This window comes from Mirounga leonina, unplaced genomic scaffold, assembly GCF_011800145.1.
Source record: "Mirounga leonina isolate KUSES-001 unplaced genomic scaffold, KU_Mleo_1.0 Mir_376, whole genome shotgun sequence".
NCBI lineage: Eukaryota > Metazoa > Chordata > Mammalia > Carnivora > Phocidae > Mirounga > Mirounga leonina.
Window position 1 is genome coordinate 9,816,048 of NW_023270718.1, and position 26,867 is coordinate 9,842,914.

The following is a 26,867-nucleotide window of genomic DNA, read 5'->3' on the forward strand; positions in this document are numbered from 1 at the left end:
TGCCGGAGATGGTGGAGGGGGTGTGTGAGAGAAAGTGTGAGCTGCCAGAGATGGTGGAGGGGGTGTGTGAGAGAAAGTGTGAGCTGCCACATGTTGGAGGTGTGTGTGTGTGAGAGAAAGTGTGAGCTGCCAGAGATGGTGGAGGGGCGTGTGTGAAAGTGTGAGCTGCCAGAGATGGTGGAGGGGTGTGTGTGAGAGAAAGTGTGAGCTGCCACATGGAGGTGTGTGTGTGTGAGAGAAAGTGTGAGCTGCCAGAGATGGTGGTGGGGTGTGTGTGAGAGAAAGTGTGAGCTGCCACATGTTGGAGGTGTGTGTGTGTGAGAGTGTGAGCTGCCAGAGATGGTGGAGGGGTGTGTGTGAGAGAAAGTGTGAGCTGCCAGAGATGGTGGAGGGGTGTGTGTGAGAGAAAGTGTGAGCTGCCAGGGATGGTGGGAGGTGTGTGTGTGTGAGATGTCAGAAATGGTGGCAGGTGTGTGTAAGAGAAAGTGTGAGATGTCAGGAGCATGTTGGTGTGAGTGTGTGACTGCAGTGTGTGTGTCTGTCCTATGAGGTATCTGAGTGTGAGAGAGGGCACTGTGTATTTGGTGTGTGTGAGACGTGGGGGAAGGGGGCACAACTACAATGTGAGAGACCAGGATGTGTTTGTGTAGTGGTAAAAAGAAAACCACAGGCCCAATTTGGCACCATTTAGGTCAAGTCCTCAGACAGGCAGTTAATACCCATCCTTTTTTTTTTTTGAAGATTTTATTTATTTATTTGACAGAGAGAGAGATAGTGAGAGCAGGAACACAAGCAGGGGGAATGGGAGAGGGAGAAGCGGGCTTCCCGTGGGGCAGGGAGCCCGACGCGGGACTCAATCCCAGGACCCCGGGATCATGACCTGAGCCGAAGGCAGATGCTTAACGACTGAGCCGCCCAGGTGCTCCAGTAGCCGTCCTAATTGCAGTTTCCACCTACCCCAGAAATGGAGTTTTAGCTGACCAGTCAAGAATTTTCTAGATGGCACCAATGAGGTAACATGTCACATGGGCCTTCTCCATTCCCCCAAAGGAAGCTGAGGTAATCTGCGTAAGACCCCTCACAGTCCCACTCAGGGAAAGTTACCTGGCCTGCAACAGTCCTTTCCTTCCTTTTGCTAATAACCTCTTGCCCCACCCTCCTAAAACTGTCTGATTCATGCAACTCCTTGGAGTTCCCCTCTGCTTGCAGGATGGGATGTAGCCCTGTTCTCGAATTGCTGAACAGAACCAATTAGACCTTTACATTTTCCTCGGCTGAATTTTGTTCTTGAAGAGTATCTACGTGTAACAGAAATCCAAGTGTCTTTGAAAGTGTCCATTGAGGGCGCCTGGGTGGCTCAGTTGGTTAAGCGACTGCCTTCGGCTCGGGTCATGATCCTGGAGTCCCGGGATTGAGTCCCGCATCGGGCTCCCTGCTCGGCAGGGAGTCTGCTTCTCCCTCTGACCCTCCTCCCTCTCACGCTCTCTGTCTCAAATAAATAAATAAAATCTTAAAAAAAAAAAAAAAAGTGTCCATTGAGAATGTGTGTGTTTTTGTGTGTGAATGTGGAGTGTGAGAGACCGTCACGTTTGTGTGTGTGGGAGAGAGAGGAAAGCTAGTGACGGGGTTGTGTGTGAGACCAGAGTAAGCAGGACGGAGACCACGTGAACTGCAGATTGTCCCCTGAAGGCTTGCAGATAGAGCCTCTTTTAGGTGGTGGAGTGTGCTTGCATGAGCAAGGCAGAGATGAGGGCGCAGTGAGCCATGTTGTGGGTGAGAGAATAAGATTGGGGGGGTGTGTGTGATATTTGTGTGTCACCATGTGTGTTTGTACATGGGCCTCCGAGACCATGGTGTATGTGACTGCATATGATGTGGCTTCCTTTGGGTGCTTGGGATTATGTCCTCTGTGGTCAGGAAGTCGGTGAGATCTTGGGTCAGTGTTTGCGTGTCACACTGTGTGCTTGTAGCTGGCCCGGAGTGACTGAGGTGTATGGGGAGACGACTTGGAAGAACACTAGCTTCTTGATGTGTGTTGGTTTTGGGTATTGTCTGCTGCTGAGGTAAGAATCCTAGAGTAGAATTCCCTGCTCCCAGTTCAAGAATTCCAGGAAAAAGCAGTAGGTGGGGCGACTGACTAGAGCCCCCGACTGGAGCAGGAGATACCTTCAGTTCTGGGTGACAAAAAGGAAGGGAAGCCAAGGGACTGAAGACAGAGGTGAGACTGAAGGTGGCAGAATCGGATGCTAAATTATGCCAGTGCCCATTGTCAGCGTGAGAGGCAGGCGAGGCCTGTGGGGATTTGGGTGGAGAATGATAACCCTGGCTTCTGATGCATTGAGGAGTCAGCTTTTCACATTGTAGACTGTGTCAAAGCATGAAGCAGAGATGCAGGGAGGGAAAGAGCCACCTTTACCTATAAAAATAAGACCAAGAATGGGAAGGCAACTTTTAGGAAAAAGATTAAATTTAGGAACTCAAGCATAAGAGAAACAGAATTATAAGTTACAGTCCTCAGTGGCCATAGGTTGCCTAGAATCTTCCAGTTATTTGGGCAGTGGAATTAAGGAAAGCTGGGAGGAAGAAGGGGAAGACAGACTTTTTAGGCTGATGATTCTGGGAGCGGAGAGCAGGCCTCATCTTCTCACTCCCCTTTCTCTCCCTCCATGCCTGTCCTCTAGGATACTGCTGTTCTCCAAGAGAAGCCAGGAAGGAAAGGTGGAAATGACTGTTGAACTAGTGAAAGCCATATCCCAGGTTAGTTACTTCCATTCTCATCCGTGAAAGGCAGTCTTACTCTTTAGGACTTAGTAATGCTTCTTTTCTTTTGAAAATTCCCTGATTAACAACAGTCTTGACGGGCCTGGTGCCCACTTTTCCCAGAGCACGCTAACGCAAACTGCCTGATGGGTAAGTAAAACTGAGTATGATGAGGCATAGAGAGCCTCCTCTGAGTCCCCTCTTGCCACTTCATATTTATTTTTTATTTTTATTTTTATTTTTTTTAAGATTTTATTTATTTATTTGACAGAGAGAGAGACAGCTAGAGAGGGAACACAAGCAGGGGGAGTGGGAGAGGGAGAAGCAGGCTTCCTGCCGAGCAGGGAGCCCGATGCGGGGCTCGATCCCAGGACCCTGGGATCATGACCTGAGCCGAAGGCAGATGCCTAACGACTGAGCCACCCAGGCGCCCCAACCACTTCATATTTAATTCAGTATTGACGCCTGGGAAAAGATTTGGTTTCTGTTATGTGGAATAGAGGTGTCTTGGAACAAGTGAGTTGGGTTCCAAGTAAAATGCGCATTTGCTGTTCCTCTCTTATTTTTAGAATGCATTAGGAATCATCCTTCTGGCTGAATTTTGTTCAAATCTCTAATTTTATCCTTAAGTTCTTAAATGTTTTTCTTTGTTTACCTTAAAAACCTTATTCTAGTTAATTTTTGCAATTTAAAAAATTTAAATAGGTGATATATATAGTATGAAATTTAAGACATAAAACCTCCCTTTTGCCTTCCAGTTCTTAGGAGACATATATCATCCAGGGTATTCTATTCATACACAGATAGGTTTTTCCCTTCACAGCTTGTGTTTTTTTGGGTCCTGTTTAAGAAATCCTTGTCTACCCCAGGATCTGTAGATACCCAGTTTTCTTCTAAAAGATTTGTTTTACTCCTCATAGTTTTCTGATAAGTTTATATTAGATTTTGGTGATTTTTTTCTGTGAAGATAAGGTTCAAAGTTACATTAAATTTATACATTAAACTTAATTTACATCAAATTGTTACCTTAAATGTTTAACGTATCGTAAGTGAGTCAGGGGTTCATTTTTCTCCCACTTGCCTCTCTAGTTGACCGAGTGGCATTTGTTGAATAACTCATCTCTTTCTTAACTGATTTAGAATGCTCCCTGCATCTTACACTTGATTCTTTTGCTGGACTACATTCAGTTTTGTTTTTTTTTGGTTTTTTTAAAGATATTTATTTATTTATTTGAGAGAGAGAGAGCACTCGAGAGCAAGCAAGGAAAGGAACAGAGGGAGAGGGATAAAGAGACTCCTCGCTGGGCGTGGAGCCCGACTAAGGGCTTGATCCCACGACCCCAAGATCAAGACCTAAGCTGAAATCAAGTGTTGGAGGCTCAACCGACTGAGACACCCAGGTGCCCTAGACTACATTCAGTTTTACTTGTATTTCTGTGTTTTTTAAAAAAATAATATTTATTTATTTATTTATTTGAGATAGAGAGTGCATGAGCAGGTGGGGAGGTGCAGAGGGAGAGAGAGAATCTTAAGTAGACTACATATGGAGCGGGGAGCTGGATGCAGGGCTTGATCTCAGGATGCTGAGATCATGACCTGAGCCAAAATCAAGAGTTGGGCACTGAACTGACTGAGCCACCCAGGCGCCCCCTTGTATTTGTTTTGTTTTGTTTTTTAAAGATTTTATTTATTTATTTGACAGAGAGAGACATAGTGAAAGAGGGAACACAAGCAGGGGGAGTGGGAGAGGGAGAAGCAGGCCTCCTGCAGAGCAGGGAGCACGACGTGGGGCTCGATCCCAGGACCCTGGGATCATGACCCGAGCCGAAGGCAGACGCCTAACCAACTGAGCCACTCAGGCGCCCCTTTGCTGGTTATTTTAAAGTTATTTATTTAACAGATATTTTTTGACCTTGTACATGCCAGGTGGTCTTTTAGATTTTGGCGGAGCAGCAAGAAACGACAAAGACTGTGCCCTTGTGGGGCAGAGGGGGAAAATAGACACAAATAAATGAATTAGTATACATTAAATAGTGAAATGTGCAATCTTTATTTGGAGATACGTTTTCATTTTTCTTGGGTAGATTAACCTGGGAGTGGAATTTCTGGGTCATATGGTCAATTCATATTTAACTTCCTAAGAAATTGCTAAGCTGTTTTTTCAAAGCAGCTGTGCCACTTTACCTCCTCAGCAGCAGTGTATGAGGGTTCCCATTTTTCCATATCCTAAATTTGTTGTCTGTTTTACTAGTTTAATTTTATAGGGCACCTGGGTGGCTCAGTCAGTTAAGCATCTGCCTTTGGCTCAGGTCATGATCTCAGCGTCCTGGGATTGAGCCCCACGTCCGGCTCCCTGCTCGGTGGGGAGTCTGCTTCTCCCGCTCCCCCTACTGCTCCCCCTGCTTGTGCTCTCTCTCTTTCTGTCAAATAAATGAAATCTTAAAAAAAGTAATTTTATTACTCTCTATTAGTTATGTATAGATTTTCTTTTTTTAAAAAAAGATTTTATTTATTTATTTGAGAGAAAGTGCACACAGATGGAGACTGAGCAGGGAGCCCGATGCAGGACTCAATCCCAGGACCCTGGGGTCATGATCTGAGCCAAAGGCAGACGCTTAACCGACAGCCACCCAGTGCCCCATGTATAGGTTTTCAAGTACATAAGGTTTTAAGTTCATCTTTTCATAGTTTTTAGTTGTTCTGAATCCTGAACAGAGACTATAGCCTGAAAATTTTGGGGTTTAACATTTGTTAAGGCTTTTGTTGGCCTAGTATAAGATCAGTTTTTGTTTACTGTGTATTGGGGCAAACCAGAAAGCTAAAAACTGCGTTAACCCAGACTCCTTTGCAAATAGGGTTCTATATATGACTTATATATGCCAAGTAGAGACTTCCAATGCAATGTGTGGAAGGTAGAAGTCAGCAACAGGAAGCAGCAGCTAAGTTCAGGGATATAGGATTTTAAAGCCAACATAGTGGCAGAGGGATTTGGTTGTTCTGGGGCAGCTCTGGCTGAAGTTCCTACTGGTCGAATCATAGCATGTTAGGTGCTTATCTGTGGGTGACACTGGAGAATGAGATTTTTGAAAAATACCATCTTGGTCTAATTGGGCTTTTCTCCTGATGTGTAGCTTTTGGTTGTGTAGCATGCAAACTTTGTTCTTTAGTCCTTCTGGAAATCCCATATATTATCTGATACCTTGCACCTTGCAATAAATGTTTTTCTTCTTAAAAAATAATTATAATCTCTTCAAATGCTATAAATTAGAATTTATTTAATTGAATATAAGATTATCGGTAAAAAATAAGAACTAGACATACGTGCATATAAAGATACCTACAGGGGCTCCTGGGTGGCTCAGTCGTTAGGCGTCTGCCTTCGGCTCAGGTCATGATCCGAGGGTCCTGGGATCGAGCCCCGCATTGGGCTCCCTGCTCAGCCAGGAGCCTGCTTCTCCCTCTCCTGCTCCCCCTGCTTGTGTTTCCTATCTAGTTGTCTCTCTCTCTGTGTCAAATAAATAAATAAAATCTTAAAAAAAAAAAAAGATACCTACATAAACATTGGGAAAAATCTGATGGTATACATACCAAATAATTAGCCATGAATACCAGGATCACAAGCAATCAAATTTATTTTTCTGTGGGAATAGCCAAAACACCTATTTCCTTACTAGTGACCAAATTATACTAAATATTGGAAAGAATGTGACTACTGCTTGCTTTGATAAATTCATGTGAATGAATTTGGTTTTATAAGAACATGGGAAATGATGGGTATCAGCCAAAATGACAGCCTCAGCTAACTAGAAGGGGCAATCCAGAATTCAGGAAAACCAGTAGCTCACAGTGAATCTGAAAAAAAAAAATTTAATACCAGGCGCCTGGCTGGCTCAGTCAGAAGATCATGTAATTTTTTATCTTGGGGTCATGAATTCAAGCCCCTCGTTGGGTGTAGAGATTAAAAATAAACAACAACAACAAATTTTTAATACTTTTATGTGGAAAATAGACTAAACATTTGCTCAAATGTGTATATATCTTCTGAAGTCCCATACGTTAAATATTTTTGTATCATGACTTTGTTCTAAACTTAAGCGTTTACTGTCAAAAAGCAAATTAAGACGTTCTGTGTATAGCTTTGTCTTTATATAGTCAGTTACCAATGTCATTGGTATACAAGGCACTGAGCATGAAGATTTTTCTTTTCGAAGGAAATAAACAAATCTGAATATGAAAAATGCCCATAATATTTTTTTTAAAGATTTTATTTATTCATTTGAGACACAGAGAGAGAGAGAGAGAGAGAGAGCATGAGCAGGGAGAGGGAGAAGCAGACTCCCCGCTGAGCAGGGAGCCCGATGCGGGGCTCAATCCCAGGACGCTGGGATCATGACCTGAGCTGAAGGCAGACGCTTAACCATCTGAGCCACCCAGGCGCCCCATATTTTTAAAAATTTCTTACAACCTGCTGGTGATTATAACTGGACGTTTATTTTTTTCTTAACACATTTAATTCTTTAAGAAACTAAAAATTAGGGGCACTGGGTGGCGCAGTTGGTTAAGCATCCAACTCTTGCTTTTGGCTGAGGTCATGATCTCAGGGTAGTGAGTCTGAGCCCTGCACTGGGCTCTGCACTCACTGTGGAATCTGCTTAAGACTCTAAGACTCTCTCTCTCCCTCCCTCTTTCTTTTCCCCCTCCCCATGCTTGCTCACTTGCTCACTCTCTAAAATAAATAAATCTTTATTTATTTATTTTTTTAAAAGATTTTATTTATTTATTTGAGAGAGAGAGAGTGTGCAAGCAGGGGGAGCGGCAGGGAGAGGGAGAAGTAGACTCCTACTGAGCAAGGAGCCTGACGCGGAACTCGATTCCAGGACCCTGGGATCACGACCCAAGCCGAAGGCAGATGCTCAACCGACTGAGCCATCCAGTCATCCCTAAAAAGATACTTTAAAAATAAGCTAAAAATTTTATTCGGTTTCATTTTGATATTATCATAAGTATATAGGTTTGTTGTATGCAGACTCAATATACAGACTGAATGTGTTGTAGTCTTAATGCTGGGTGATTTCTCATATTACCCAGTTTACTCTGGTATGGCATGGCATGCTAGTTCTTAATGGCATAGCATGAGAAAATTGCATTCTAGTTATATTCATTATTTTTATTGTGTAAGAAAAAATAAAATCAGCCGCATCAGTTCAGTGCCCCTTCCCTTCTGAAACGCTAGGATCTCATAGAGTACCATTTGCAAACAATCAATTTAGATAATCTTTTTTGTTTTTAAAGGTTCAACCAGAGGTGTAAGTCATTCCTTGAGGCTCTTATTTACTGCCCTGTGGCCACTGTCCGTATTTCCACATGCCAAGAAATAGGTTAGCATCCTTGCATACAGTGCAATTTAACACTTCAATAACTACCATTTTAGGTTGGAGCTTCATATTATAATGGTTTAATATTTTTTCTCCTCCAAGGGCTATTTTTCACATAAAGTAGAAACAACTTAAAGCTTCAACGTGGAATTATGCATGAAAATGAGCATTGGTTGATCAAGAGTGTATTTGTGTCATTTCAGGACTTGGTGACATTCAAGGATGTGGCAATAGACTTTTCCCAGGAGGAATGGGAATGGCTGAACCCTGCTCAGAGGAATTTGTACAAGAATATGATGTTGGAGAACTATCAGAACCTGGTATCACTGGGTAAGAATATTTTCTCCTCTGCATAATTTAGAATTACATTAGTGACTCTTTACATTTTTATTTATTATTAAAACTTTTTTTAAAAGATTTTATTTATTTGAGAGAGAAAGAGTGATAGAGCACAAGTGGGGTGGAGGAGCAGAGGGAGAGGGAGAAGCAGACTCCCTGCTGAGCTGGGAGCCCGACTCAGGGGCTCGATCCCGGGACCTGGAGATCATGACCTGAGCCGAAGGCAGATGCCCCACCATCTGAGCCACCCAGGTGCCCCAAAAAGATGTGTTTCATGCATGAATGAACAATGCATGCACCATGCTTCTCTGAGAAGCCCCTTTTATCCTGCTTGTGGTTCACTGAGCTTCTTGAAACAAAATGTATGTCTTTCATCAAATTTGAATAATTTTTGGCTTTATTTCTTCAAATAATTTTTTCTGCTGTCTCTCTTGGTATTTCAATTACAAGTGTATTAGAACCTTTGATATTATGCCCTAGGTAGCTGAAGATCTGTTCATTATTTAAAATCTTTTTTCTTTGTATGTCAGATTAGATAATTTCTGTTTCTATTGGACTAACTTCAAATTTACTTACTCTTTTTGTGTTTTCTTCACTGTCTTGTTAAGCCAATGTAGTGAATTTTTTAAAAAGATTTATTGATTGGGGCGCCTGGGTGGCTCAGTCAGTTAAGCGGCTGCCTTCGGCTCAGGTCATGATCCCAGGGTCCTGGGATCAAGCCCCGCATCGGGCTCTATGCTCAGCGGGAAGCCTGCTTCTCCCTCTCCCACTCCCCCTACTTGTGTTCCCTCTCTCCTATCTCTCTCTCTGTCAAATAAATGAATAAAATCTTAAAAAATAAAAAATAAAAAAATAAAAAGTTTTATTCATTTATTTGAGAGAGCAAGCCTGAGTGGGATGGGAAAGGGAGAGAGAATCTCAAGTAGACTCTGCACTGAGCACGGAGCCTGACGCAGGGCTTGATCCATGACACTGAGATAGGACCTGAGCCAAAACCAAGAGTTGGGTGCTTAACCTGATTGCACCACCGAGACACCCCAATGTAGTGAATTTTTAAATTTCAGATACTATATTTTTCAATTCTAAACTTTCCACTTGGTTCTTTTTTTATAATTTCTATTTCTCTGCTGAGAAATTCTAAGCATATTTTCCTTTACATTTTTGGGTATGGATATAACAGCAGTTGTTTTGTTTTGTTTTGTTTTTACCGATTTTATTTATTTGACAGAGAGAGACACAGCAAGAGAGGGAACACGAGCAGGGGGAGTGGGAGAGGGAGAAGCAGGCTTCCTGCTGAGCAGGGAGCCCAGTGCGGGGCTCAATCCCAGGACCCTGGGATCATGACCTGAGCCAAAGGCAGACGCTTAACGACTGAGCCACCCAGGCGTCCCTATTATAGCAGTTTTTAAATCCTGGTCTACTAATTCCAACATCTGTGTTATCACTGGTTAGCTCCTCATTAATTGCTTATTTTTCTGAGTGTGATTAACTTTTCCCTCTTTCTACTTAGGTGTAATAATTTTGGATTTTTATCTCAGACACTATAAATAATAACATTGTAGAGGCTGTAGATTCTGTTATATTTCTCTGAAGAGTTTTTTAAATTTTTTTAATTTTTATTATTATGTTAATCACCATACATTACATCATTAGTTTTTGATGTAGTGTTCCATGATTCATTGTTTGCGTATATCACCCAGTACTCTATGCAGAACGTGCCCTCTTTAATACTTATCACCAGGCTAACCCATCCTCCCACTCCCCTCCCCTCTAGATCCCTCAGTTTGTTTTTCAGAGTCCATCGTCTCTCATGGTTCATCTACCCCTCTGATTTCCCTCCCTTCATTCTTCCCCTCCTGCTATCTTCTTTTTTTTTTTTAACATATAATGTATTATTTGTTTCAGAGGTACAGATCTGTGATTCATCAGTCTTACACAATTCACAGCACTCACCATAGCACATACCCTCCCCAATGTCTATCACCCAGCCACCCCATCCCTCCCACCCCCCACTACTCCAGCAACCCTCAGTTTGTTTCCTGAGATTAAGGATTCCTCATATCAGTGAGGTCATATGATACATGTCTTTCTCTGATTGACTTATTTTGCTCAGCATAACACCCTCCAGTTCTATCCACGTCGTTGAAAATGGCAAGCTTTCATTCCTTTTGATGGCTGCATAATATTCCATTGTGTATATATACCACATTGTTTTGTTTTTTTAAGCAGGCAGTTAACTTGATTCAAACTCCAAACTCTGTCTCTAGGGGCTCTTTACAATACATCACTTACTGGCTGTCTGATGATCCTGTGAAAATGCTGGGCAGAATTTCTGCCCCGAGTCCTTTAGAAAATTGCTTAACTTTCATAAAGTTGACTGTTGGCAGTTCCACTAGACTATGCCAGAAGCTTTATGTAATCTGTCTCTAAAATGTGTTTTACCCTTTGATCTAATCATTCATGTTATGTCATTCCATCAGTATTAAGGAACTGATTTATAGCTCTGAAATACCCAAAACACGGCCAATTTTCATGTCTTTTTTTTTTTTTTTGTATGCAGGTCTTTGCATCTCTAAGCCATATATGATCTCTTTATTGGAGCAAGGGAAAGAGCCTTGGGAGATGAAGACAGAGATGACAAGAAGCCCATTCCCAGGTGAGTGTGGGAGAACCAGATAGGGGAATCCTTTCTAGATAATGGCTCAGCTATTTTCAAAGGTGATACTTTCTCCTTTCTTATGCTATTAGAAGCTCTTCTCAAGCCTTCCAAGCCTGAGGAGAAAATTGAAACTTTAGTATGTAGCATCGGCTCCCGAAATGTCTAGATATCTCTTCTCTCTAATAGCTAACTCAGTTTGCAAAAATCTCTATCCAGCTCTTTCCCATCCCTTCTTTCCTTTTGCCATATAGACTTATATAAGCTTCTCTGTTTCTTAAATCTTAACTCCTAAATTGGGTGCTGCTTGAAAATCATAATCTGGGGGTGCCTGGGTGGCTCAGTTGGTTAAGCGACTGCTTCAGCTCAGCTCATGATCCTGGAGTCCCTGGATCGAGTCCCGCATCAGGCTCCCTGCTCAGCAGGGAGTCTGCTTCTCCCTCTGACCCTCCCCCTTCTCATGTACTCTCTCTCTCTCATTCTCACTCTCTCAAATAAATAAATAAATCTTTAAAAAAAAAAATCATAATCTGTCCTGCTTTATATTTTTCTTTGCTTTCCTGTTGCAAATAGGAAAGACCCAGACCTTACCAGCCCCTATGTAACCAGCTCTATCCTACTTCTCTTACCTTATCCTCTATGATTTTTTAGCTTTTTCACTCTACTTTAGTACAGAGTTTTCTAAACTATGTGAGGTATCCAGGTATTCAAGTGTGTTAAAGGTATGCGAACATACAGAATCTCTAAGCCTTGAGAGACCAGGTGCGGCCAGAGGCAGTCTGAGTTCCAAGTTTGGTTGCTTCTGGATCACAAGCAGTATCATTCTTTTGCCTCTGTTTGCCTTACAGATGTTGACGAGTGCCTGACAGTACAGTTGAGAAGCACTGCTTTTACCCATTGGTCACCTTTTCTGAACTCACCAAGCTCTTTACTGATTCAGGCTTGTGCACTTCCTGTTTTCTCTGCCCAGAATGCCCTTCTCTTGGCTGTCTGTCCATGCTTGACTCCTGTCGGCTTTGGCCAGCAAACCCTGAGACAGAGAATGAAAAGACACCTTAGTAGGAGAAAGGGGAGGGCCTGGGGATTGGATGCTCTAGTGGCGGAAGGTCCCGAGCCAGACTCTGCCTCCACCTTTATTGTGAATGTTATCAATACAACAAGGGAATAAGAAAAACAAGAAGGAATGTGAAGCTGTAATAATCAGGACAGTGGTATAGGGAGTATCTTGTGAATAGAACAAGCTGTGCTCATGACCGGCGTGTAGACAGGGAGTGCATGGGGTATGTGACCTCCAAAGATAAATGTTTCTCCTAAGTCAAGCATTTACTCCCCGGATGAGTGCATTGAGCCGCAATGAGGATCTGGCTGTTTTCAGTCCAGAAACCTTAAAGGGGGCCCAGTTTTCTGGACACTCCTTCTTTGCTTTTCAACTAGTTTCATCCAGATAAGATTTATTAAATCTTGGGGTGCCTGGGTGGCTCAGATGGTTAAGCATCTGCCTTCAGCTCAGGTCATGATCCCAGGGTCCTGGGATCGAGTCCTGCATTGGGCTCTCTGCTCCTTGGAGCCTGCTTCTCCCTCTGCCTCTCTCTCTCTCTGTCTCTCATGAATAAATAAAATAAAAATCTTAAAAAAAAAAAAAAATCTTATCTAGCTAGGCACTGTGAATTCCCACAGACTCTCAGGCCGGAGCTCAAAAATCATCTCATCAGAGGCCTTCCCTAACCACCTTCTGTAATGAACATTCCCTTATTCCAACCCAATTACTTTCTATCAAGCCACTTATTTTCTTTGTAACATTCAGGAAAGCCTGTAATTAACCTGCTTATGGTTTACATGCTTATTTTCTGCCTCCCCCACTGAACTGAATGTTCACAAAGACAAGGGAATGTTGAAATCATACATGATAATTGTGCCTTTATGAAATTCTTTCACTTCCATAACAGTATTGGATCTTTACATTTTGAGATGATTTGGATCCTAGATTTCCAGGATCCTCCAATTAGCCAAATATTGGAAGAGAAATTAGTCCTGCTTAGACATGCTTTATACTTTGTTGTGTAGGAATCTACCACCTGCCTTAAATAGGGAAATAGAGGAACTTTCCTGATAAGAAGTAATAATTGGCCTTGTGAAGAATAGGAAGGTAGAAGGAAGGGTGATGAAGCCTATACATTTGGTGGGATATTGAGTCACAGTATAGATTCAACTATTATTAAGTGAGTAAGATATCTTAGCATCTGTGTTGAGAAAGGCCAAAAAGATAAGGGACAACCATGGTTTCCCATGGGAGGTTGTAGTGTTGAAGACTATCTTCATGGGAGGAATCCATGATGTACCCAGCTTTCTGTTTTTCTGTCCAGTATTTCTCCCCTCAGTCGTCTGTGTAAGAAAAACTATAGGTGATTGGTTCATTGAACTCTCATGGCCTCAATTCTAGAATTACTGAAGCCTGAGTGTTCGGAAGGAAAGAAGCAGCAGGAAGGGGTAGGAAGCTTGTTAACACTTTTGAGTCCTTCCTTTTTTTTTTTTTTTTAAAGATTTTATTTATTTATTTGAGAGAGAGAATGAGAGAGAGAGAGCACATGAGAGGGGGGAGGGTCAGAGGGAGAAGCAGACCCCCTGCTGAGCAAGGAGCCCGATATGGGACTCGATCCCGGGACTCCAGGATCACGACCTGAGCCGAAGGCAGTCGCTTAACCAACTGAGCCACCCAGGCGCCCTTGAGTCCTTCCTAACTGCTTTAGTAGATTTGATCTCTTTCATCTCTGAACTTCTATACTAGTTTTACCTTTTACCACATGGGCTCTGTGGTATTTGGTACTTGATATTCCATATTTTCTTCTCAATTACTTTCTTTGTTGGTCTTACCTTTCTAATCACTTTGTATACTCCTCAAGAACAACTGGTCTTTTATTACATTAGTGTCCATAATGTTTGACACATAGTAGAAAACTGTTTTAGGGAGTATTGGATTAGTCAGTAATTTACTATTACTAATTTACTATTACTAAGAGAGGAAAGGAAAGCACTTTCTCTTTTGCCCTTTCTTGATACCAACCTTTTCCCTGAAATTTTCTCTTAGTATCATCTCTTCAATACAAATTTCTTTATGTATTTATTGAGAACTTATATATGCCTGAGTTTCTGTAATATATGTTAAGTGATTTAGTAGTAGTGTTTAAAGCATATTATTCCTTCCCTGAAGCTTATATTCTAGCTCACAAGGCAAGAAAGGTATTTTAAGTGGCAGTAAAAAAACTTGATAATAGTAATACACACCTACATATCATTATGAAACTAGTTTATTCAAAAAGAGTTATGGCAAAACCCCATTAAGATGTGGACTGGGAAGTGACACTCTTCTTAGGCTGGTGAGAATGAGAAGATGAATGGAAAAATGCCTTACTATGCAACCCGAAGTTCAGGGATCTCTGAGAAATGAAGAGTTTGCTGTATTGAAATATGTAGCAATGGTACATACAAACACTATTTTCTGGTTATGAAAAGATTAGTCTAGGAGTTTACCTAAACCCCAAGGGAAGTCATGAAGCATAAGGTATTTGTGGTTGCTGAGAATCTGTAGAGATTTTTGATCAGCAGTAATTATGTGATGATATTCATATTTAAACAACATTCACCTACCTGTATATGCAAGTCAACTGGAAGTGGGAAAGAATAGAGGAATGGTGTTTAATTTATAGTCTGTTATGTTAATACAGGATAAAATTAAAAAATATTATTATTGGGCGCCTGGGTGGCTCAGATGGTTAAGCATCTGCCTTCGGCTCAGGTCATGATCCCAGGGTCCTGGGATCAGGCCCCACATCGGGCTCCCTGCTCAGCGGGAAGCCTGCTTCTCCCTCTGCCTCTCTCTCTGTCTCTTATGAATAAATAAATAAAATCTTTAAAAAAATATATTATTGTAGCCTACTTCTCTAGGACCTCATTATCCTACATTTAATTCTCTTAATCACCTTCTCCATGTTTCCCTGAGCTCTGAAATCCGCTTGCATATTTTTCAGTTGATGTGGTGGTGCATAATAGATTTTGTGGGATTCCCTATTTTTCAATCACCTTGTCCACATTAAATATTTCCTTTGTTATATCCGATGATAAAGGAAGCACTTGATTTTTGTTATCTTTCAGATTTGGGATCTATATATGAGACACAAGAATTATCTCTGAAGCACTTCATGTATGATGATGTGTTAATGGAGAGAATTGCAGGCTATGGACTTGAGTTTTCCACTTACAGAGAAAATTGGAAATGTGAAGATCTATTTGAGAGGGAGTTGGTAAGTCAAGAGGCATTTATCAGGCAAGAAGTAACCACTCATAAGAAAACCCTTACTAAGGAAATAGATCACAACTATAACAAATCTGGGAAATTTGTCCATCTAGACAATATAGAAGAAAATGTTTATAATCACAGGTCAGGTAAAAAAAGCTTTTCCCAAAATTCCACGGTAGTAAAACACAAAGTCTATGCAGGAAAGAAACTTTTTAAATGTCATGAATGTGAGAAAATGTTTACCCACAGCTCCTCCCTTACTGTTCATCAGAGAATTCATACTGGTGAAAAACCGTATACATGTAAAGAATGTGGGAAGGCCTTTAACCAGAGTCAGCACCTTGTTCAACATCACAGAATACATACTGGAGAGAAGCTCTTTGAATGTAAAGAATGTAGGAAAGCCTTCAGCCAAAATGTGCACCTTATTCAACATCAAAGAATTCATACTGGAGAAAAACCGTATAAGTGTATGGAATGTAGAAAAGCCTTCAGCCAACCTGCCCACCTTGCTCAGCACCAGAGAATTCATACTGGGGAGAAGCCCTATCAATGTAAGGAATGTGGGAAAGCCTTCAGTGACGGCTCATCCTTTGCCCGACATCAGAGATGTCACACTGACAAAAGACCCTATGAATGTATCGAATGTGAGAAAGCCTTCAGGCAGAACACATCCCTTATTCGTCACTGGAGGTATTACCATACTGGAGAGAAACCTTTTGATTGCATCGATTGTGGGAAAGCTTTCAGTGATCACATAGGCCTTATTCAGCATAGGAGAATTCATACTGGAGAGAAACCATATAAATGTAAAGTGTGTGGGAAAACCTTCAGTTATGGCTCATCCCTTACTGTCCATCAGAGAATTCACACAGGAGAGAAACCTTATGAATGTGTTGTCTGTGGGAAGGCCTTCAGCCATCATGCTTCACTCACACAACATCAAAGAGTGCATTCTGGAGAGAAACCTTATGAATGCAAGGAATGTGGGAAAGCCTTTAGACAGAGTATACACCTTGCCATTCATTTGAGAATTCATACTGGTGAAAAACCCTACAAATGTAAAGAATGCGGAAAAGCTTTTAGCATAAGTTCACAGCTGGCTACTCATCAGAGAATTCATACTGGAGAGAAACCTTATGAATGTAAGGAATGTGGTAAAGCTTTCAACCAGAGGGCACACCTTGCCCAACATCATAAAATTCATACAGGAGAGAAACCTTATGAGTGTAATGAATGTGGTAAAGCCTTCAGCCAGACTACCCGCCTTATTCAACATCAGAGAGTTCATACTGGAGAGAAACCCTATAAATGTAGCGAATGTGGAAAGGCTTTTAGCGATAGCTCATCCCGTTCTCAGCATCGGAGACTCCATACCGGCCAAAGGCCCTATGAATGTGTTGAATGTGAGAAGGCATTTAGAACAAAATCATCTCTTATTTGTCATCAAAGATGTCATACTGGGGAGAAACCTTATGAATGTAGTGTGTGTGGTAAAGCCTTTAGCCATCGTCAATCCCTTACAGTTCATCAGAGAATTCATTCTGGAGAAAAGCCTTATGAATGTCAGGAATGTGGGAAAACCTTTAGCCAGATTGGACACCTTAATCTACATAGAAGAATTCATACTGGAGAGAGATCTTATGAATGTAAAGAATGTGGAAAAGTCTTCAGACAAAGTGCACACCTTACTCATCATCAGAAAGTTCATGCTGCAGAGTCATCTCAGGCATTTAGCTCTTCCTCACCCCATATGTCATCAAGCCCCGTGGATATATCTGCTAGATATTTTTGGAATTCGTCCACTTCTTTCAGTTCTCATTGTCCTACTCCAAAACACAGTCATTTCACCTGGACTGTTCCAATATAAAAACTGGTCTTACATCCTGTTTTATTTCCTTCAAGTTCTTTCTTCACACTACTGCCGTGGTGGTCTTTTAAACATGTAAATGTAACTAAACTACTCTCTCAAAACCCTGGTTATGAAAATTTAAACTATTTGATGCATATAAAGTGCTTAGCAATAGTGCCTGACCCAGACTAAGTGCTTGGTAAATGTTAAGTCAGTATCATTCAGAGTCTGTTTAAAAATTATGTTTAAAGAGTGAACTCTGGAAAGCAGTATATCAGTACTAGGAGATTATAATAATTTTGGAACTGAAACTACATCTTAAGGTGGATAATGAGGATTAGCATGTGTAGTATTTTTAAGTTTGGCATCAGAGTAACATAGTGGCTTTCTCATGACTCCAGGGCTGTATGCCTTTGTAGGTGCAGAAATTTAGTGTAAACCTGGTACACAGAATATGTTTTAGGAAGTGCCTAGAGCTCTGGATAAGACTGAAACAAAAGAATTAGAATTTACCCAGGAATGTAAGACTATAGCTAATCAAGGCAAAAAAAGAAAAATTCCTTAATATTTAAAACTGAAGCAATAGAGAACTTTAAGAGTCTAGCCATATTTTAAACTGTTTTATTAGAGTATAGAAAAAAAATAAAACATAATACTGTAAAGTATTTGGAATACTTCTTTCATGAGGCTAATTCAGTTCTGATATCAACCCCCTCAAAATGAAATGATAGATTAATTTACTTATGGTTCTATATGGAAAGGAAATTATTAATCTCTTGAAAGAGAACAGAGGTTCTGAATAAATGGAGATTCATACATGTTTGTAGATGGAAGCTTCGATACTGTAAAGATGTCTACATTTACTCAGTTCAGTCATGATAACTGTAGGATATTTTTACATTGACAGTTTTCTTCTGAAAATCACATAGAGTGGTAAGTAGGCAAGCATCATAGGAAATTTTTGGAAAAGATCTTATACCCATGAATTCAGTGGATTGCAAAAGTAGTATTTTAAGTGTCTATTTATTTTTAAGTAATCTCTAGAGCCAGTGTGGGGCTTGAACTCAACCCCAAGATCAAGTCTCATGCTCCTCTGACTGCGCCTGGCAGGAGCCCCACTGAAATGGTATTTTTGATATATTATGGGGGGAGATGGATTATTTAAATGGTGTTTGACAGTTACCCAACTGGAAGTAAAGTCAGAGCCACATTTTACTCCTTACAGAGAAGTTCCCTGAATATGGATTAAAGTTGTAATAGGAAACACAAAATTCTAGAAGAGAATATAGAATATTTCTATCCCTTTGAGTTCAGGAAGACTTGGTAAACTGGACGCAGAGTCTAGAAGCCATGAAGAGAGAGTGACAGGAAGGAGCACGTAAAAGTTTTAGACCCTGTGCATGGTATAAGGCACTATGCAAAGTTAAAAGGCACATGACAGGCTGGGAGATATTTTAAACATATACATATTATGAAGGATATAGCCCTTCTAAAAAGTGCTGTTGAAAAGCAGCAAGGAGGGGCGCCTGGATGGCTCAGGCGTTAAGCGTCTGCCTTCAGCTCAGGTCATGATCCCAGGGTCTTGGGATCGAGCCCCGCAGCCGGCTCCCTGCTCCGTGGGAAGCCTGCTTCTCCCTCTCCCACTCCCCCTGCTTGTGTTCCCTCTCTCACTGTGTCTCTGTCAAATAAATAAATAAAATCTTAAAAAAAAAAAAGAAAGAAAAGAAAAGCAGCAAGGATAAGATACAGTCTGAAAAGCACACCAACAAGCAATTCACAGATGCAGAACATGAAATTGTCAAATAAAATAGAGGAAGTTCCTAACTGCAGTAATGATCGGATAAATTGAAATTTTAAAAAGCCCTTTCCACCAACATAAGTCACAAATTTTATGGATAATAGCTAGTACTCTTACAGATGTGAGAAATATATTTTTATACATTGGGAGGATAAATTGGTTAAAAGCCATTTTAGAAGCTAATGTTACCTGTCAACATTTTAAATGTAACTAACCACTTTGCTGCGATTCTAAATCTAGGAATTTATCTTCTTGAAAAGCACAAGTGCAGAAATATAGATGCATAAGCACATTTATTAGAATTGCAAGAAATTTGGAGTAGCTTAAATGTCTGGCACTAGTAAACTAGTTAATCAGTGAAATTACAGAAAACCCAGTAGATTACACAGTCACTGAAAAGAATAAGGTTGAATTCCATACAGAAAGATATAATTTACTAACAGGGTATAATTTTCATATGGCTATAAATACCAAAAATTTATAAAGTTAAAATTATGAAAATAATACATATCAGATAGATATTTGTTTTTGTCTACAGCACAGATCGGAACCATGCACACAGAAACGCACATAGACTTTCCCCGGGGCTGCTCTGGTGTCATTCAGTGAGGTTTTGTTTGTGTTGCCAGTTGTACCTGGTTCACTTTAATCCAATCAGAAACTCTCCTCGGGACGCAGGAGGAAGTTGTAAATGAGTCGTCCTTTGGCCACAACTTGAGGATACTGCCTGTGATCCTGCTGCTTTGCTCACTAGAGCTGACCTGTTGAATATTCTTTCCAAGTTGTATCCTACTAGTATCTTGTTTTCGTTTCAAAATCAGATTAAATTCTTTTGCCGTCAACCAAAGAAACCTAACCAATACTGAAGTTGGTATCCTTGGATGGATTTCAGGCAAAACATCCTGAGAAAAGCGGGTTATTATAAAGATTGGTTATTGGATGAAATGGAGCAAAGGATTATAAGGCTCCTATTCATACTTTGTGCAAGTAGCATGCTTTGATAGCAACAGTAAAACAGCTGATCCGCTGTGGTTGAGATCATTTTTAGACCAATCAAAAGGACAAGAAATGCCAGTGCAAGGGGTTTGTCCGATGCTTGTTCATAATGGAATTGGAGAATATAAAGCAAAAGCAATAATGACTTTTTAAAAATTTTTGCTTTAAAGCATGGACTAGAATACCAGCCATTTCTGTAACATAGTTAGAAGACTTCCTTGTAGCTCTATGATTGCTAAATATCAAAGAATGAGCTACAATGCCAAGTGAATTCACAGTTTTGGCAGATTTCTTAAGTAAATTGTTTGACGTTCAGGGACATTTGCTATCCTGGTTATTGGAATGATGATTTGTGGGAGAATTTGGGGATTTTCAAAACTCTGAAGCCCATAAGAAATCTTAAGAAACCATACCAACTAATTATCCTTTGCCTGAGATAGCTGTGGATGAAGGTTAAAGGTTAGCCTATTTCCCTTTTAGCTCACCAACACTGTGGCTTCATTGATTTAAAAGAGAAAGAATGAAAATCTGATTCTAAAGTGGCCTAGAGGTTGATACAAGAAAAGAGGTTAGGGGAGGTTGAGAGACTCCCCAAAGTATCAACATTTATATCAGAACCTAGAAAATGGCTGCAAAAATGGGTTTTCATAGTGCTTGACCTCAGATATTAGAACAAAATTTTGAACTGGACTGAATTTATGGTACACACACAGGGTATTACATATTTGATGTGCTAATTTGTGCAGTTTATTGCTTTTCTCATAATTTTCTGGGTAGGTGATTGCAAATCTCCTGAGTCCTGACTGAAACTAAACGATATTTGAAGTACAGAAATGACCTTGCCTGATACACAGGAAGGAACTGGAAAATTTGGGATGCTGAACTTGCTTTCTCATGTCTTGAGTTTCTCACTTACCTTGTCATTAGGCTCCCTGAGACAGGGCCAAAATGCCTTTCCTTGAACCTGTGTCATGAGGAAAGCATCACTATCTTTTGAGAATACCTTAAGATGTCTGGCATGCTGGGAAGGGGGCCTGCTCTTACAAAGGGATTTCTGATCTCTAGGAAGTGCAGCAGCCCAGGGAATGCTGAGCCCTAGCAGCAACTCACCAGAAGCAAAGCCGTTGATTTAGTGGTGCACTTGGGCAGCCTCATTCTGGCTTACAAGAGCTAATTTTTATATTTTTAGAAATTTTGTGAACTGGTTGTTAAAAGGTGTATACGTATGTGTGTTTATGTATGTGTGTGTAGAAATACACACGTAAATACATGTTTATACTGGGTAATATATAACGTATGTATTGTATACATATGTTCATAGGTTATAGTCTAAATTTTTACTATAACCAGTAAGTTATATTAAAGACAATAGTTTAGAACCTGAGTTTTGAGCATTTATTTACTATATTTTATTTATGATTAACATTTGTAGGGGGGACATACCACAACTCTGCATTCAGTGACGACATGTTGGTAATTTTAACTCAAGTATGATGGGAGTATTTAAGAGCATACACTACAAACCAAGGCTGGTTGACTTTAAAAGTTGACAGAGAAAATGCTAGTAATTCAGGTTAAACTTAAAAATGTGTCATGGCTGTACATTTTGAACTGCACAAAAAGTAGAGGAAATATTCTTCCGGTATTCAAACGCTATTAGCAAAGAGCTCAGTCCTGTCATTGACATAACAAGCGAAGTTCTGTCCTGTGTCCTCATCTTGTTTTGCTTTGATCTTACTCTTTAACGTAAATGAAAGTATCAACCAACGTTGTCAGAATTATACCCATTTGTCAGTTTTAAGCATACACTGGTAAAAGTCAACAAAGGCATTCTAAGAGAATCAATTGCTATACAGAATTGACAATCCAAGGGTATTGTATTTTGGTATCATTTGTAGACGTGTGCTACACATCTGTATAATTACAAAAACTTATTTCACATAGTATACACACACTCCTTTCCCTTGGGAAGCTTCATGTCCAACTTCACCAGCATACCACTGACGGTCTGACAGATAGCTGACCGTGATTACTAGCAAGCCTACAAATGAGATCAGTAGTCGACCACTGAAAGTTTACTTTGTTATTTGTCTAAATAAACACTTCATGTGTGGTCCCGGAGGCCCCAGTCCAGTTATCACCCATGCTAGATACTGCCTGTTTCCAGGTCTGGGTGTATGGACGGGAGGCTGGGTGCTCCTGAGGAAAACCTTCCTATAACACCACTATGACCTTTACTCCTAGGATTCCCAAAAGAATTGCAGCCATTTGCCAAGGTAAGTGCACGCTAAGGAGAAGGAAATAGCCAGCATTTGGGGAAGAATTCTAGGTTACAAGGACGTGTGCTGCAGTCATTCTGGAGGATTATGGGGCAGTTGTTGCCCTGGTCCAGCTCAGAGTAGGCCCTGCGAGATCCTGTGCCAGTCATTGGCCTTTTCGCTCTAAGATCCATTTTCCGCCTTATCCCCTGCTCTACAATCTACTGTATGAGTTTAAGCTCTGCAGGTGGTGTTTCCCAGAGTCTGACAACTGGTTTTCTGTCTGGTTTACTAAGGAGGCACCAGTGATACCCCAGAAGGTGAGAGTTGGGAGAAGCCAGGGTGTTTCTCTCTCACTTGCTCTGCTTTGGGTGGTGACTATGGTAATAGCTGTATTGCCTCTGTTCTACCTCCCTCCACTCACCCCTTATTAGGATCCCACCTCCTGCTAGGGACGTCCCTAGGGATCTGTCTAGGTCCTCTAGTGGCCCTGGTTCGCGGCTGTGATAATATCCCCTCCACCCTTAGGCCTTCAAGCTCCAGGGTTGGTACCTGCTCTCTCTCTCTCTCTTTTTTTTTTTTTTTTTTAAGATTTTATTTATTTATTTGAGAGAGAATGAGAGAGAGCACATGAGAGGGGGGAGGGTCAGAGGGAGAAGCAGACTCCCTGCCAAGCAGGAAGCCCGATGTGGGACTCGATCCCGGGACTCCAGGATCATGACCTGAGCCGAAGGCAGTCGCCCAACCAACTGAGCCACCCAAGTGCCCCAAGGTACCTGCTCTCTTGTAACTGATCTGAGTTGCCTCCCTGTTCTTCCTCTCACCTCTCCCAACACCTTTTTTTTTTTTTAAAGATTTTATTTATTTGAGAGAGAGAATGAGAGACAGAGAGAGAGAGAGAGAGCACATGAGAGGGGGGAGGGTCAGAGGGAGAAGCAGACTCCCCGCCGAGCAGGGAGCCCGATGCGGGACTCGATCCAGGGACTCCAGGATCATGACCTGAGCCGAAGGCAGTCGCTCAACCAACAGCCACCCAGGCACCCCCTCCCAACACCTTTTTATTGTATTAGTTCCCTGTGTTAAATTCCCTCTACTGAACCCCATGGTGTGTGTTTCCTGACAAACCTGGTAGACAAACTCACTAGTTATTCCTACTTGGTTTGGTAAAATTCACCCTAGCCTAAATCAAATCCCAAGACAACACTGGGAACTGCCACCTTAGTGAATACCCTGTGTGCCCAGTGGTTGGGGGCATATTGAAGAGTAAGTTGCTACTCCTTGCCCCCCCAGCACTAAGAAGTAGATACACTAAGTACAAAGAGTAGTATTTCAACACAGGGTTTCAGACAAAGCACACTCACCAGTTTACTCAGCATAACAGTTTTTAGTTAGAGGCTATTATGTGGAACAAATTTGAATTGCATACCATGTGTAGATGAATTCGAATATTGTGCTTTTTAATGCATAAAACAAGCATGAGGTATGCTCTGTATCACTTTATTTAGCCTATTTTTGCCTAAATATTTTGCTTTTTTCTGTAACATGACTACTCTTAGGCAGAAATGTGCAAGATAACCTCAAGCCCCCTAAAAGTTTGAAAACGGGGAAGAAAGAGGAATGTTCTTCCTGAAAAAAAAAAAAAAATGACTCCTTTGCACCACCACCCACTGTCATCTGTTTCCACTTTAGCAAGTAAAATGAATCTTCATTATGTTACATTTTATGCGTTAACTGTATTTTTTGCTCTCAATATTTTTTACTCTTGTAAACTTGTGTTCATTGTTAGTTGATCTATTTTTCTATCTGCAAAACTGAGTACTTAGGGTTGGGACGTAAAAGCATCATTTTTATATTAAATGTAGTGGAAATTTTTTTTTTTAAAGATTTTACTTATTTATTTGACAGAGAGATACACAGCGAGAGAGGGAACACAAGCAGGGGGAGTGGGAGAGGGAGAAGCAGGCTTCCCGCCAAGCAGGGAGCCCGATGCGGGGCTCGATCCCAGGACCCTGAGATCATAACCTGAGCCGAAGGCAGACACTTAACGACTGAGCCACCCAGGCGCTCCAGAAGAGCAGATTTTTTTAAAAAGAAAGGAAAAAATATAGTGGTTGGTTTTATAAAGTTAAAAAGGTGGGGGTGGGGTGGGGGTTGCTCTATAATAGTTACTGGAAAGACATTATGTTTGGGGCATTTCCTTGTACTAATTGCCATGTATAATGTCCCATGTTCAAAATTTTTAGTTTCCCTCTCCCAATTCTGAGTTATGTTTATGTAAATGTTTTAGTCCTGGGAGGAAGTCTTCCAGTCAAGAACAACAACAGGTGCAGTGAAGGCCAAGTGACCTCTGTCTGTTCCATATGTCTCATGCCACTAGAGGGATAAAAAAAGCCACAGTGATTGATCCTGACAAGCTAGAATAAATAGAATATTGGGGCTTGGGAGGATTATGGACGGTCCACTTCCTTGAACTGGTAAACGGAAGTGGAAATGGAAGACACCTGCAATACCACCCAGGCCACTGATGGTTTGTTTGGGTCAGGTTATACCTGAGTCACTGAGATGTTGGTCAAGCCTAGGAGAAGTATGGCATTATATAAAGTAGAAGAGAAGTCCTACACACCAATTACAACCCTGAGGCTAGTTTCAGAAAGAAAAAGGACAGGTTAGGGGCACCTGGGTGGCTCAGTCGGTTAAGCGGCTGCCTTCGGCTCAGGTCATGATCCCAGGGTCCTGGGATCGAGCCCCATGTTGGGCTCCCTGCTTGATGGAGAGTCTGCTTCTCCCTCTCCCTCTGCCTGCCTCTCTGCCTACTTGTGCTCTCTCTCTATCTCTCTGTCAAATAAATAAATAAAATCTTTAAAAAAAAAAAATGAAAAAGGACAGGTTATATTCTCTACCCAGGGTTTTCTTTTTGCTAGTTCATAATTAAGCTCCCTCCCCAGCTAGTGCCATTTTATTAAATCAAAGAAAGTCTTTTAATTAAAGTGGTTTAGATTCAGTTCTATGTCGGTGAGGGCTTTACAACTTTATTTTTAATGAGAAATGTTTACACACAGATGTTAAGTGTAAAATTTCATGAGTTTTTAAAAGCTAGTACAGTAAAACGTACTCACTTTAGGTGTAGAATTCTAATTCTTTTTAAATGTTTTATTTATTCATGAGAGTCAGAGAGCGAGCGAGAGAGGCAGAGGCAGAGGGGGAAGCAGGCTTCCCGCTGAGCAGGGAGCCCGATGCAGGGCTCGATGCAGGGCTCGATGCAGGGCTCGATCCCAGGACCCTGGGATCATGACCTGAGCGAAAGGCAGACGCTCAACCATCTGAGCCACCCAGGCCCCCCGGGTGCAGAATTCTAATTTTGACAAATTCATACAGTCCCGTAACTACTAGGACCAAGAGAAGATAGAAAAGACCTTTGTAGTGCATCTCCTCCTCCTGCCCCCAGGCCCTGGCTACCACTCATCTCTCTTCTGTCTTAAACGATATTACAGAATGTCAGATAATGTAAGGGCGCGTCGCCTCTTGGGTCTGTGACGGTGAGTGTAACAACAGCATCGCGCCCCGGCTGTTAAGTGAGGTTATTCATTGAGCGGAACGAGGCTTTCAGCTCCAGGGATCCAGGAAGCTCTGGACGGCTCTGGTAAGACGGGCCCTAAACACGTAAATGAATAAAAACCTCAGTTAACTCAGATAAGGGTGAAGGTTACGCGGCAGACTGTAAAAGGTCACGAGGTGAGTGGCATCTGTGACTGCGAGTCTGGGCAGCGAGCTGTGGGAGTGGCAGGTGGGAACTAGCCCCGACGAGAGTTTGGGGGAAGGACCCGCAAGCGCAGGGGGAGTGGCATCTGGGGGACGGGTGTCGGGGAGCGGGGAGGCCCGAGCGTCCAGGGACACGGGGACCCACCTGGGGTCGCAGGTGCGCAGCGAGTCGGACGCGAAGGCACGCTGTGCTCACACACCCCCAGCAGACTCACAGTCTGGACACCGGCAAGGTCCAGCGCTGCCCGTCGCCGCGCGCGTCCCCGCACTCGGTCGGCGCGGACAGCCGCGGGACGCCCAGCCGGGGGGCGCGCCACCTGCCGCACCCCAGCGCCACCCCCGTCGGCCCCGCCCTCGCCGTCGGCCCCGCCCCTCGCCGTCGGCCCCGCCCCGCCATGGAACCGCGCCTGCGCGAATCCGAACCCGGCGCCGACTCCCAGAAGCCTGCGGGGCGCTGGCCGTCGGAGGCCTGTACTTCCGGTCAGGCTCGGGCCGGGTGTCGATGGCCGCCCGGGGGCCGAGGTCCCGAAGAGCTGGAGGCGGCCGACCGGGAAGGGAGACGATGGGCGCTGTGTAGGCCCAGGGAGGGCCCGCGCCTTGCGGCCTGCGCTCCGCTCAGTCCCGCCGCCGTCCTGGCCGGGACTACGCTTCCCAGTGGGCGTTGCGGTGGCCGCACACGCCCACTTCCGGCGGCGGCCCGCGGCCGGGGTTCGTGCGGCCGGCCGGGTCGGGGGCTCGGCGGCCGCGGTGGGCGCGGGGCGGGGCGGGGCGGGGCGGGGC

General features: G+C 42.4%; 1 protein-coding gene across 2 annotated transcripts; it reads left to right on the forward strand.

The window, feature by feature from the left end:
* Positions 1–1,546: 1,546 nt before the first annotated feature.
* LOC117997772 (zinc finger protein 471-like) lies at positions 1,547–17,770 on the forward strand. Of its 2 annotated transcripts, XM_034986105.1 has the most exons (5): positions 1,547–2,757; positions 8,339–8,465; positions 11,035–11,130; positions 15,280–15,428; positions 15,696–17,770. In XM_034986105.1, exons 1-5 carry the CDS (start codon positions 2,611–2,613, stop codon positions 17,292–17,294), a joined length of 2,118 nt encoding a protein of 705 aa, XP_034841996.1. In that variant the 5' UTR covers positions 1,547–2,610; the 3' UTR covers positions 17,295–17,770. The 2 variants fall into 2 exon arrangements, with proteins under 2 accessions (XP_034841996.1, XP_034841995.1); XM_034986104.1 differs by having other exon boundaries at positions 15,280–17,770.
* The last annotated feature ends 9,097 nt before the right edge of the window (positions 17,771–26,867 follow it).